This window comes from Hyperoodon ampullatus, assembly GCF_949752795.1.
Source record: "Hyperoodon ampullatus genome assembly, chromosome: 17".
Taxonomy (NCBI): domain Eukaryota; kingdom Metazoa; phylum Chordata; class Mammalia; order Artiodactyla; family Ziphiidae; genus Hyperoodon; species Hyperoodon ampullatus.
The window spans coordinates 42,271,447-42,286,327 of NC_136930.1; the positions used below are offsets into that span (position 1 = coordinate 42,271,447).

The following is a 14,881-nucleotide window of genomic DNA, read 5'->3' on the forward strand; positions in this document are numbered from 1 at the left end:
AAGGAGTTTCAAATATGAAGGATAATATATATTTGATTGGAATGTGGAAGGGGAAAAGAAGGCCACTCTTCATGAATATAGGTGAAATGAGTGATGAAGTTTTCTGTGATAGGATCAAATTGTGTTAAACACCTCAGCTCTTTCTCTCTGCTGTAGGACTGAGCAAAAATTACTTAACTCCTCTAAGCTGTTATATCCCAGTTTGTAAAAATGAGGATAACAATAACATCTTTATCACAGCCCTGTTGTGAGGATTGAATGAGATGTGTGTATAACATATAGTAAGTCCTGCAGTAAATGTTAGTTGATTAGAGTTCATCATCATTATCATTATTTTAGTGGTTTGCAATAATGTTAGTGTAATGTTCTTAAGGTTTCTCTGCCTTTTTAATTCTCACCTACCCTTCAGGGCCAAAATGAGTCTCTCCTTTTTGAATTAAGTTTTCCCTACCATTTATGTCATGGTAATTGTTCCCTTCTGTGCTTTTACGTTCTCCAGCAAGTAGCATATAGTAGAGATGTTAATATTCACTTTTTTTGTTAATTGATATAGAATCCCTTTAGTTTCTTTTAGCTACACATGGGATGTCAGTTTTGCTTATAAGCTATTGTATTTTAACTTAGGAGCTGTTCTGAGCTATCTTGTTTCTCTCTCTTCACCCCACCTGACCAAGATATTTTGAGGAGGCTGTTTATGCAGAAGTTTCATGCTTAAATTAAATGTCTCTGCCTAAATGAAACTCAGTTTGTAAGTTAAATTTGTATCAAATTGAAAATCTTACTCTATATTCTAAAACCAAATATGATTTTTTAGTCTCCTGATTTTTAAACAAATATTTGTTTCAAATTTGCATAAGTATAATTGTGCAAGTTCAGCCCATTTATTTTAAAATTGCATCTTTTTAACTCCTAAACACTAAATTGTGAAGCCTAACACAAATACTGTAAGAACATCTGAGGTAGATAATTAAAGTATATTTAAGTCTAAATGCCTTGGTGAAGGAATATAAAAATTATTTAAATTCAGTCGGCTAGTACATTTGCAGTTTTCTTTTATTAGGTGTGAAATCTAAGAATCCCCTGCCAACTCTTGAGGGCTCAATCCAGAATGTTGAATTGAAGTACTGCAGCACATCATTGGTCAAATGTGCCTCTGGGACCATGGGATCAATAAAAATTTGTGCCAAAGCCCCAGGTATGTGCAGCTGGACCGTGTAAAACTTTATTGCCTGTGTAGGAGAATTGGCCATGCGTTTTACAAGGAGCGTTACTGAAACAAGAATTTACTCATTGTTCCTATGAATCAGAGGTTTTAAATTTTTTTATTTTTACTTGAAAAAAATTGTTAATTGTGCCAGGATGATACTTCTTGACATTAATAGGTTAATTTTTATTTAAGGAAAAAAATCTTTGCATAGTTTTAAGAATGGTTATGAGGGAGGAAAAATTAAAGGAAAGTTTATTCTTACACTTTTGGGGGGGGATAGGAGGTATAGATGTATATGACACTTAAAAATTAAATTAAAACGTTGTTAGTATAATGAAATTAAACAGAAAACCCAGCTGTTTTTCAACTGAATGTTGTAATTGATTTCGCCTTCCTTCCAATATTTTATTTCATAATATTTTCCTTAAACTGTTTGTTATTTAATTTTTTCCAGTGTGGATTAAATGTCTAGATAAGATTAAATAGGTACAGATTCCATTGAATATTTAGAATACAGTGTGTTCATGTTGTTTTAGAAGCTTTTCTGAACATGTTCTACATTCATTAGCTAAATATTAAAACAACCTTTTAAGAGTTAAAAGTGCTTTTAATTTTATCAGTCATACTTTTTAGAGTATAACTAAATGTTCTGCTACAATTACCAAGTATAAACTGAAATTTTATATTATGATGTTAGTATACTTTAAGATCAAACATCTTCGGGGTACTCCTATGTTTTATTTGATAAGAGTTCCTTTTTCATAAATATTTCTGTTCAGGTGAGAGTGGAAAAGAGAAGTTAATTCCATTGCTTCAGGGTCCTTCTGACACTAAAGACCTTCATAGCAGCAAGTGGCTCAATGAGAGTAGAAAGCCAGAATCTCTCTTAGCTCCAGATTTAATAGCCTTCACAGCCCTAGTTCCACAGTATATGGACTACTGCCACAGTTCCGGTAAGTACATCATTATTCACTTATTTGCATTTTCTTTTCCAGCAAGACTTTTAAAATTGGACTTTTTTTCTTTCCTTCTCTCCTTTCCTCCACTTCCTCCCTCCCTCCTTCCCTCCCTCCCTCCATTTCTTTCTTGCTCTCTTTTTCATTTGTGTCTGTTGGGATACACTTTGCAGTTACGCTCTTTGAAAATTCAAATGAAGTATTTTGTATCATTTTTGATAAATAACGTGTTTACAAACAACAATGATTTTACTCTATTTTATTGAGATAATTCAGTTGTATGTATAACAGTTAATCTCAGATTCAACTACTACTACTACTGAACCCAACTGAGTTTTTAAATATGTAATACATAGAAAGGAGTAAAAGAAATTTAAAACATTACAAAGGGAAAATATTTTTCTTGGGATAGTAGCACTTTGTGACCCATAGTTTGCCATGGTAAAATTAGGTGTTTGGGCCTTCTGTGCTTTTACAAAAGGAAAAGATATTGATGTTGTAATAAAGGAAAAAACTCAGAAGTCAAGCTCTTATTTCTTAGAGTTAAATTTTTTTCTAGAAGCACTTTGCCTAGAATCTATTTCATTTTATTCACACCATAATAGCAGATCCACACCTCTCATGTTGAGAGGAGATACTGGAACTATCAATGAAGACTGGGGATAAAAAGGTATAGTAAGTAGAGCCTGATGTCAGCCATGAGTTCAGTTAGTATGTAGTTGGTAAAGCCAAGACCATGATGCTAGAAATAAGTTAGCTATATACAGATTTCTTAAAAGGGTCAGGAGTCTGAATTTTTTCTTTAGAATTAATTGGCCAGTGAGGTGGTTTCAAATAGCTGCCTAAGAGTAGAGCTCAGTTAACATTATATGACTAGAACTGTAGCTTATAGAAAATATGTTAAGCATGACTGCACTAAGTTCAAAGTAGAAACCATGAAAAGATTTGTAATTAACTACACAGAGACTATATGGAGGTGAATATTTGAAGCAGTGTACATATGCATGGATGCAAAACCATTTGAAAGCAGAATTTGTTATAGTATCATTTGCAGCTGAATGGTATCCATACTAGAAACTAGAAATTAGTATTTGAAAGGTGAGTCTGAGAATCCCTGAGTCAGCTTGCCTTTAAAGACAGTACTCCTCAAAAAGACATTTTCAACTTGATGAGGATGGGTGTGGTTTCCTAAGGAAAAAATTGTGAGGATGAGGCCAGTACCCAAGTAAGACTGTGCCTATGGGTAGAAGATTTTACCAGTCCTTTAAAGTAGGGGTTGGTAAACATTTTACTAAAGGCCAGATAACTAACCTTTTAGGCTTTGTGGGCCATATAGATTCTGTCTCAGCTGTTCAGTTCTGCTATTACAGCACACAAAAATAGTCATACCTAATATGTAAATGAATGAGTGTGACTGTGTTCCAGTAAAACTTTTATTCACAAAGCAGGAGGTGGGTGAGATTTAGCCTATGCGGTTTGCCTACCCTGGTTTTAGGGAGAAGGGATTGGTGGCTAAATAAACATCATGCTTTCCCCGCCCCCCCTTATTTATTGATTGATTGATTGATTGATTGATTGACTGAGTCGGGTCTTAGTTGTGGCACGTGGGCTTCTCTCTAGTTGGCAGCACGGGGGCTTCTTCTGGTTGTGGTGTGCTGGCTCCAGGGCATGTGGGCTCTCTCACTCGTTGAGGCGCGTGAGCTCAGCTGTTGTGGTGCATGGACTTACTTTCCCCGTAGCATGTGGCATCTTAGTTCCCTGACCAGGTATCGAACCTGCCTCACCTGCATTGGAAGGCGGATTCTTTACCACTGGACCACCAGGGAAGTCCCAACATCATGCTTTTTTTAATGCCTATTTAATTACATTCTTTAAATATGCCATTTGAGAAACTCCGTTATAGAATTCTCCAAATAGTAGTTTTCAGTAGGTTTTGTTTTCAAATCATAAGATCATTAAAATGTTATTAGAATGACCAGACCATCTGGTTAGAATTTTGATACCTAAGAAGGGACTAAGCTTATTAGAATCTACTGCATATTCTTAAATTGGACAGGGATTCTTCATTTTTTGTTTTGTTATATACAAAATTAGAATGAACTGAGTCAAGCATGTTTAAATAATAATCTGATCTTTCTCATAACAATATTTGTATTATTCTTTGTAATTTAAATGCATATCTAGGGTCTCAAATATATATTTGCATTTTGAACCTTTATAGCATGGGTCTAAAAGTAAACTACTATAAAAAAAAATTATACCTACGATATTTCTAGGAAAAAGTTTTTTTCTTACTGTTAAGGAAATTCACCTAATCTTCAACTTTAGTGTTATATTTAGTGATATGCTTATGGATTTGCATGTAAAATTTTAATGTGATCATGCATTTGGTGCTTTGAAAATATTCCTTTGGGTGTGTTTTAATCCTAAAATGTAATGTGTTTTCACTTAAACTACATTCACATACTTTATTTAGTGTATTGTTAAATTTAAATTTTCCATCCATCTTGGGAACTGCCACCCACATTCATGGCTTAGGTGTTTATGGAATGGTTATGAGGGAATGCATAAGTATTATTTTTCAAAGCCAGTTTTAAAGTAATATTGACTAATTTTATGTTCCTGTAATAAGATTTAAAATTGGAGGTGTGTGTGTCTGTGTATGTATATATGACTGATGGTATGAATAAACTATAAATAAATTTTAAATGAAGAAATAATTTATTAACAATCCTTTAAGATTTTACTGAAATATCACGCTTTCAGCAAGTTGTTTCCTGGTCACTGTATATAAAAGATTTTTTCTCTCTTGTTTGCATATATGTGCATACACACACACACACACACACACACACACACACATTTTATTTACCCACTATTCTAAAGTTTTTCTTAGTACTTATCACACTCTGCCATACTATACATGTTACTGATTTGTTGGGTTTTATTTTTCCCTGCTATTAGAATTTAATGCTTCATTATGGCTGGAATTTTTGTCTTTTTTGGTCACTGCTGTGTTCCTAGTGTCTAGAACAATATCCCATATATAGTAGGATATCAACAAATATTTAGTGAATGTATGAGCAAGTAAGTGATGATTGCATTTGCTTTTCTTTGGTTTTTGAGGCTGGAGCACCTAAGGGAAATGGCAAAGAACACGAGTCTTTATTGATATTTGCCTTAAAAAAAAAAAAGATGCTGGGTAGTTGAACTCTTCTAGATGAACAAGGAAAGGAAAGCACAATTAATCCCTGCTGTCTTTTTTAGAGACAGACCATCCAGATGAGGTTGTTAATGAGCTTTTCCCATTTGTTTATAGAATTTGAATGAGAGGTTTTGGAATGTGGAGTAGTAAGTGATTGGCTAACTGATTTGAGGCAAATTGTGTATTTTAGAGGAGTTTGGTGATCATTCTGATTGGCTTCTGATTATCATGGCATGATGTGTGGAAGACAACTGCCTTTGTGCATATGCTCCCAAATTGAAGGGGGATATTATAACAGTGGGGACCAGAAAATGTTGTAGATATTATATTAGGAAGTGAGTTTTGAGAGAAGCTCAATTAGGATAAAGAGGCAGAGTTTTCTGGCTCTGATTTCAGAATGTGAGGGAATGGACAGCTTTATTAATGGGAATTAAGTATTAATTGACTGAAAGAAATATTAGCAGTATTAGTAAAACTTGTTATAAAAACAGTATTTTACAATTTAAAAATCACTTTCATATAAATTGTTTTATTTGTTTATAAAACAAGACTGTTCAGCACAGCAAATGTTATTTTGTCATACAGAGGAGGAAATAGAGGCTCAGAACAAGTCAGACTTTGAACTTGAATCTGGGGCTTCTAACTATATAACATTTTCCCACTGTCTTAGGCTATTTATCATTTTGTCTTTTATTTTTAGGATCCATATTGCTAAACATTGTACCACCCAGCCTTGCACGTTCTTAACTTTGAGGATCTCTTTCTTTACTTCATATTAAGCACTATCAAAAGAGCCACACTTCCATGATGTCACAGCGTTGTTTTGTCTTTGAAGTCTTAGCAGCTCCCTTTGCACATTTCCCTCCCCCCCTTGATCACTTTCTCTGCTTGACTGGCTCTGATTACAGTGAAGGAGCTGAAGACTCCTATGGGAGTCCAGTGTGCCAGCCCACATTCTGCATTCATGGTTACTATTCACAGGAACCGTTTAGTGACACTTCTGTTTCTTATGTTTGTATAGATAAATAGAGAAACTAGATTCTTCTTTGGCTCCTTCAGAGGTAGAAGCACTTGGTAACTATAATTGATGTATGTAAAATATTTTAAAATAGGTTCTAAACATTTTTCTTCCCTTCTCTTTTAAATATAAACTTTTGCTCTTTTTCATATGCTATATTTTGCCTATGATTTATAGCAGGTTCTGCTTGTTAAAAAGTTCTTAGTATTTGTTAATCCTGTTATTAATGTATAAACAAATTTTAGGGTGTCTGCTATTTACGAATATAAAATGATCACAAAATACTATCAACTTAGAACAAAGGAACTTATAGGCCATCTGTTTCAATTTCTAAGTCAGTGTTAGGAGTCCTTTTGATATGCCCCACTCTTTCTATGTGCTTCAGATCTCTTGGCCTTCTTTCAGTTTCTCAGTTGTGATTATGCTTTTGCATATGCCTTTTTTTTTCTGTCTGGGATTCTTAAAACTATCCTTACCCCTTCACCTTATACCTGTTGACTTCAGCTTAGTGTTGAGATCTTAGCTCAATTACTATATCTTCAAGAAAGCCCTGATGCTGCCTTTCCCCTACCCCCACCACCCAATTTGATTAGGTATCTCTGTTACATTCATTTTCATAGTTCACTGTATGTTTCTTTCATAGCACTTAATGACAGTATATATTTATGTAGTTGTGTGATTTGAATGCTGTCTGTCTTCACTATTTGACAGTGAGTTCTGTGAGGACAGAGTTTGTCACTGGTTGCTTATCATTTTATCTCCAGCGCCTAAAATTTCCTGACACATATGGAACACTTGAGAAATCATTTGTTGAATGAGTGAATAAATGGACATTTATGACAGATAGTGAAGGATATGAATGTATTTGACAGATAAATAGTGAGTCCTTAATACATGTTAACCGTCTTCCCTCTTCTCTCCCTACATTTCTTCCTCCTCTTCTTTCTCCTTATATATGTATCTACCATTGGAGAGAACATCTAACAGTATCTTTCTTTGTTAGGTCCGATTACTATTAGGTCCTCTGTTTTTTGAACTGTAACTTCCATTTCTTAGTCTTATAAGTGACATGAAATAATATATCAGCCCTAAATATACCTGACAAAACTTATTATCTTATGTTTCATTGGCATTTGTGTATGATTGTACCTTATCTGTTGAAACCTTAGTCTCTCTTGGCCTTCAGGTATTAAAAGATAACATCTGATGTCTTTTGCGTTTTTGTATATCTTGTGAATGGAGACACTGACTGGTCTTTATTCTAGACTATCTTTTAAAGGATATTTGTATAATGAACAGTATTTGGGAGATAGATCTAGTGTCCCTCTGGAGCTAATGGAAGGCCTGCTTATTGCCCATTATAAAAGATTTGGTTCCTCAACTCAGGGTTCATTTCTTCTTTTTTTTTAAATTGAAGTATAGTTGATTTACAATGTTGGGTTAGTTTCAGGTGCAGGATTCATTTCTTATAATGCATTCCACTGCATGTGCAGGCATCCATCTGGATATGTCTTTATTATTACCTCTGTGGAACTTGGGGGCAAAGGGAACTGATACAAATACATATGTTGATAATCATGCTGCTTGCTGTGCCATGAGTAATAAAGTCCTTTGTCTGACTCAGGAGTCTCCTGTCTTCTACATCAGTGGTCCCCAACCTTTTTAGCACCAGGGACCAGTTTCATGGAAGACAGTTTTACCAGTGCGGGACAGGGGGGTGGGGCGGGTGATGGGTGGGGATGATTCAAGTGCATTACATTTACTGTGCACTTTATTTCTGTTATTATTACATTGTAATATATAATGAAATAATTATACAACTCACCATAGTGCAGAATCCCACCATGGTGCCTAGTGGGAACCCTGGGCTCGTTTTCACTTGCCACTCACTGATAGGGTTTTGATATGAGTCTGCAAGCAATTGATTTATTATGGTCTCTGTGCAGTCAGACCTCTCTGCTAATGATAATCTGTGTTTGCAGTCACTCCCAAGCTCTAGCATCACCGCCTCAGCTCCACTTCAGATCATCTGGCATTAGGTTCTCACAAACAGCGCGCAACCTAGATCCCTCGCATGCGCAGTTCACAGTAGGGTTTGCACTCCTATGAGAATCTACTGCCACCGCTGATCTGACAGGAGGTGGAATTCAGGCAGTACTGTGAACGATGGGGAGCGGCTGTAAATACAGATGAAACTTTGCTGGCTCACCCGCCACTCATCTCCTGCTGTGCGGCTCGGTTCCTAACACGCCACGGACCGGTACCAGTCCATGGCCCAGGGGTTGGGGACGTCTGTTCTACATCATTCATTATAGGGTAAAAGCTTAGGATCACAATCCTGGACACTACAACAACGTAGTTTCTTGGTTCTCCTTGCTGAACCATATTCATTTCCCCCCTCAAATACATTTCTTTCCTCTGTGCCTTAAATATAGGTTGTTCCTGATATTATGTCACTATTTGGATGATTTCATCAACACCGTGTGTGTGTGTGTGTGTGTGTGTGTGTGTGTGTGTGTGTGTGTGTGTGTTTAGCAACCAACCCTATGCATGTATCTCTTTGTCCACTTACTTTCTTTTGAGATCCAAACTCCAAGTTTTAGCCACCTCTTGACCATTGCCCTGTGGATATTCTACTGTGGCCTGACATGTTTAAAACAAAACTCAGTGTAATCTCCCCCACCCCATTTTATACTCCATCATTCAATTTCAGTTAATGGCACTACTTACCTCTTAATGCTGAAAGTTCTAGCACTAGCTTAATTGCTCCTTCTTTCTCCCCTGCATATGGTAGATGTTCCACAAAAGCTTTTTTTTTTTTTTGAAAAAAACTGAATAGTCCAGGCTAAACATAATAAATTTATTTTAGTTGCTTCCCATATGATTTGCCTTCAGAGTCATTGCCGTACTTCCACTACATGTTTGAAAATGTTTCTTTTAAAATTTAACACGAGAACTCTCCTGGTGGCACAGTGGTTAAGAATCCACCTGCCAATGCACGGGACATGGGTTCAGGCCCTGGTCCCGGAAGAGCCCACATGCCACAGAGCAACTAAGCCTGTGTGCCACAACTACTGAGCCTGTGCTCTAGAGCCCGTGAGCCACAACTACTGAGTCTGTGTGCCACAACTGCTGAAGCCCGCGTGCCTAGTGCCCATTGCTCCGCAACAAGAGAAGCCACCGCAATGAGAAGCCTGTGCACTGCATTGAAGAGTAGCTAGCCCCTGCTCACTGCAACTAGAGAAAGCCTGTGCACAGCAACAAAGACCCAAGGCAGCCAAAAATAAATAAATAATAAATTAATAAATAAATAAAATTTAACACAATCCTCCACATAGCACAAAGTAGAGAATGTATTTCCCAGGTATATATAATTAACTTCTATTTAGTTACTATTTTTCTTAAGCTTATGTGCTACTGGAAATTAGAGTCCTTTTTCACATAAACTACTGTTAAGATAGTTTTCTGTATTATAATCTAAATAAATGTATGAATTTACATGAAGAATGTCAGTCTTCTATGAAATTTCATCTAATTGATTTTGGTTCACCATTATTAAAGATGATAATCTCTTAAAGTATCTGGCTGTAGTCACTTGTGTAAGTAAGATGATCATGCTGTATTTGCTTTTGCCATATAAAACTCAAAACAACTATTTCTTCCTAACACTAGAAAAATAGAATTAAATGATTATGAGGATATTTAAAAATAATTTAAAACAACTGTTCCTCTTAAAATGTCATTTAAATATAATACAGTTTAAGATGATCTTTCTATTCCTTGGTGTAATTAGTTGCAGAAATAAATATAAGGTTTTAACTTTACTGGATTGCCATATATTAAAAGTTATTTTATATTTTACCCATCAAATATGTACAACTTTTGATCATTGTTATTAGGAAGGAAAGTCACAATTATAATTCTGTTCTCTGGAAATTCATGTTTAAATTGGGGAGGTAATTTTCTTTCTGGATTAAAATATATCAGCAAACACACACACTCTTATTTGACCATTCGTAGTTGGTTGGTTAGGATATGAATTGTTAAGGAGTTTTTAAAATGGAGACAGTATTTTAGATTGTAAATTTTAATTTATGGGGAATGGTTTTTTGTTCCAGAAAATTCTCCTCATAATGTAGAATTAAGTGAATTGCCTTGAAGTTATGTTTTTAGTATTTTTGACAGGGCACATGAGTAAGAATGCTTATATATTGTAGCAATTAAAGACAATTCACATTTGTGGTTTGGGCATAAATGTGTAAAAATTATACCCATCTATCTTATTACATTTCCTCTCTCTTCCCTGAGGACTTTACTATGTAGTTTATCTGTAATTGTTGCCAGTTTTCTATCATGTTCCCACTGGGCTTCTGGTGCAAAAAATCTTATCCTCTTGATGACAGAGCTTGCCTGAATGATTTCATGCTCCTAGCATTTTTGTTCATGGGAATTAGGGGCAAAATGTAACTACAGCTGAACAGAGCTTCTATTTTTGTAATTTTGGAGTTTAGGCTCTGTTATTGGAACTAAATGAAGAGATGCAGGTGTTCTCCAGTCCAACCCCTTTGGGAGTTTTGATGGTAGATGCTTGAAAAGAAAATGCATGTGTTTCCAGAGTCAAACAGCAGCTGTGAGACAAGGATTTATGTTTTTCTCAGAACTTTGGGATTTCAAAATGTTACATTTAATCACAAGCACAGAAAGGGGAGCAAATGTTAAAGATGTTACGCATAAAAGTAAGTTTACTGATTTCTTTACCATATGAACTATTTGTGGGACTATAGGAGCACAGTGATTTTTAATCATAATATAAACAATTTCTGAAGGATTATGATAGTTACCAGAACATAGCCTTTTGAGAATGCTGCATTTGTAGCACAGAGAATTTTTTATCCTACTAAGTACTATAAAAATTTTTTTTTTCCATTTAGACAGATACACACACATACACAGTGAAAGGTTTGGTAAAATATTTGCCAAATGCATTTTGATTATAACTTTTTGGGCAAAAGTTTAAATCATAAATGTCTTGTATTAATGCAGCCTGATGTTTTTAAGTATAAAAAATATAAATTTCTATCTAGCACAGTAATTAAGGGAATTTACACACATATAAATCATATAGGTTTAAATGTATTAAAGCAGATATATATTTAAAGCATTTTTTCTTTTTCAAATCATGAAGTTTGTCTTATGGTTGATTCTCAAATTCATCTTTACTTAAGTAAAGGAAAACTCTCCTGTATTTCTTTGCCATTCTCATATTTTTATTGCCCTATTTTTTTAGTAAAATTATTCATTTATTCATTCATTCAACAAGTATTTTTTGCAAGTTTTCTGTCTGTATAAATAAAATGATGCATCAAAGTCTCTACTGTAAAGGAATTTATAATATATTGAGGAGATAGACATAGAAACACCAAGACTGAATGAATGAACAAATGAATGAATGATTAAAAAGGCTTATATTTTGACTGCAACTTTATCCATTGTAAACTATATTATTTTGAACAAGTTAACCTCTGAGTATTGGTTTCTCATCTGTAAAATGAGTATATTCTTACCTGATTGTTAGGATTGTTGTGTAGGTTAAACACTCTACCTTCAAGTCCATTGTAATTGTGAAACATAATGCAAACTTTAAGTATTAATTATTCTGTCCAAAATAGTACCCTGTGTTAATCATTTTTTTCACTAAATACTTATGGTTTTTCTCAAGTCCTTTTCTTTCCTACCGTGTTCTCTGCATGTCACCTGATCCCTATCCACTTTAAATTTTCCTTCAAGTTAACTCTATAAACTTGTGGGTATGCGGGTCTGAAGCTAGGAGTAAATCCTTTACCTAGTCCCAGGATCCTACCTTCTCCAGATTGAAATGTCTCCTGGATGGCATGATGCTAGGAGTCAGAAAGTTTCAGTAGCAACGGGAAATTGCTTTGATTGCTTCTTTGAAAGGTCCCAGATTCTGGAAGGAAGCCAGTGAGAGAAATCTCTTGAACCTTATGGGTGACCAGTTGTTTTCCTTATTTATAGCACAAGGTAAAAAATTTTGCATTTTTTACTGCTTGTATAAGTAAAAGGAAACTGGTATTCAAACTAAGTAAGTGGTATCTTCGTTTGTAAATAGTAAATTATTATATAAGAAGTATTTCAGGTGGTAATGGGCTTCAAGTGAACTTCAACATAAAATATATAATGTTTTGTGTGTTTTCATATGGATCAAAAAGCTACCATTATTACTTCAGTTTATTTTTATATTTTAGATAATGATGTCTTCAAAGTGCGTTTTATTTTTGCATCTTCTGTTTAGATTTTGAAGTTGGCTGTATAGTAGCTGTCATATTGGTCAAATGAGAAGTAGAAGCCTTAGTGAACCACTAGGAGTTGATTTACAAAACAGGAGTGAAATTCCCATCAGCCTTTGCTACCTGGCTCTTCCCCTAATTGTTTCATCCCTTCTAGAAGAAACTTGATTCCACAGATAGCTTTTGCATCCTTTCTAGTCAGTATAGTATTCACAGGAATCATCCTTGTGCAGTTACTTTGTTTTGTAAATAAATGATGAAAGTCAGTTGTCCATTAATGTGTAAGAATTTAGGAACTTTTCTGAGAATGTTTTGTTTGTTTTAGTTTCACCTTCCTCTGACTTCTGTCCTTCCTCCTCCTCCTCTTCCTCCCTCTTCTCTCTCCTCCCTTCCTAATTAATTACCCCCTTTCAAGCAGCACCATGGCACTTTGACCATATCACAAGGCAGACAGTCATAACTGTTTATAGGATTCTTTCCCCATGAAACTGGTCAGGGTCATGACAAGTACATGATAAGTATTTGGTAAGTACAGGCTGGTCCTAATGAAATGATTTTTGCCATTTGGGTATAACCCTATTGTCTACAGGCCCACATCATTTTATTTCTAAGTTGATCTGTGAGGGAAAACTGTAGTCTGGCTTCAGCCTGTTAAAGAATAATTTTTTTAAAACAAGTGAAATCTTGACTCTCGTATAGATATAAAATGGACAAACGTTAAAACTTACTAACATTATTACCAATGAGAGAAGCAGGCAGGTGTTACAACCAGATCAAAGGAGAGTTTAAAAAAAAAAAACGGACATTTATAGCTCAGTAATACTGTAATAAATTTGGAAATGGACACAAAACAGGCTCCTTCAGCAGTGGGGAAGGGAGGTCAGTCAAATTTTTACCTGACAATTTATTTGCATCTATAGTGAATAATTCTTTTGCATTGCTATCAGTTATCTACAATTTAGAGATTTTTAAGATAGTTCAACGGCAATGAGAGGTGCAGAGTCCCCATAGAATCACACTTGGATAACCTGGGAAGGTGTACTCTGAACAATGCAGAGCTCTTCATTGAAGCACAATTTTTTTCATTCAAGCCTTACTAAATTCCACATGGCTAGGCTATCTTTAGCTGTGGTAGTTTAAATACAGAGGCAGGTCAGGAGTAATTTTGTGAGGCAAATATTCGGTATATGGAGGGAAAACCAAAGGAAAATAATACCACCGGCAGAGGGCAGTGATGAAGTTAACAGTTTCCTCTTGTCCAAAGGAAGTATTGATTGTTGAAGAATTCTGGGCTACCTCTGTAGACCTTAATTTGAATTTAACTTTTGAAATCTTGTCATATTAAGTTCCCTTCAGCCAGGTGCTTTGTCAGTATCTGCAACTTTCCAGAAAAAGGCCTTATGTTTTATTTATATTGTTGAGGTAATAAATAAGATGTTCTAACCTGGTTTTAAAGTAAATAATGTGTTCTAACTTATTAAAAAGCTTTCCTGGTGAAAGTATTTATACAACAAAAATTTGAATACCTACTCTATATCAGAGAAACAAGGGGAGAGAGAGAGAGAGAGAGAGAGAGAGTGTACATACATATACACAGGAAGGAGGAGCTCCTGAACCTTACAGAAGTAACAGTCTCTTGATTATGACATTTTTATTTTAGTGAATAGTTATATTGTATTTTTTCTTATGAGAATTAAATGCTTTATATAGGGTTATCTAAATTATAAGAAGCCTTTCTTCAAATGTAAAAATTACATCTTATCTGATATTTTCTGCTGAAGAGATGGATTTCTGAAATACTGTGAAAGTATTTGCAAGAATATAGTAGACAGAGTTGTGCAGAACTCAGTTACAGATAAACAACAATAAAGAAAATTAAAAATACATCACAGGAAGATGGCTGAAGGACACAAAAGTAAGAAATACAAATGATAAAAAACACATGAAAAAAAATCAAACTAATAAGTAGTCAAAGAAATGGCTATTAAAACAATAGTAAGGAACAATTTTTACCTGTGAAACTAATACTTAATAAATTATAAAACTGAAAGCTGAGAAGTTTATGAAATGAGCACTTAAATGAAAGTCTGGTGGGACTATTAATTTGTGCAAACGCTCCAGAAATCAATTTAGCAAAACTTATTAAGGACTTTAAAAGTGGTCACCATTCATAATCCTACTTTCAAGACT

General features: G+C 34.9%; 1 protein-coding gene across 5 annotated transcripts in view; it reads left to right on the plus strand.

Moving 5' to 3' along the window:
• Positions 1-14,881, plus strand: part of VPS13B (vacuolar protein sorting 13 homolog B) — a gene marked incomplete at both ends in the record, with an annotated part of 778,321 nt that overhangs the window by 212,009 nt on the left and 551,431 nt on the right. For all 5 annotated transcript variants that reach the window (XM_079722541.1, XM_079722545.1, XM_079722542.1 and 2 more), the window contains 2 exons: positions 1,061-1,195; positions 1,987-2,160. In XM_079722541.1, coding sequence (XP_079578667.1) covers positions 1,061-1,195; positions 1,987-2,160 — 309 coding nt within the window. The remainder of the gene's footprint in view (positions 1-1,060; positions 1,196-1,986; positions 2,161-14,881) is intronic.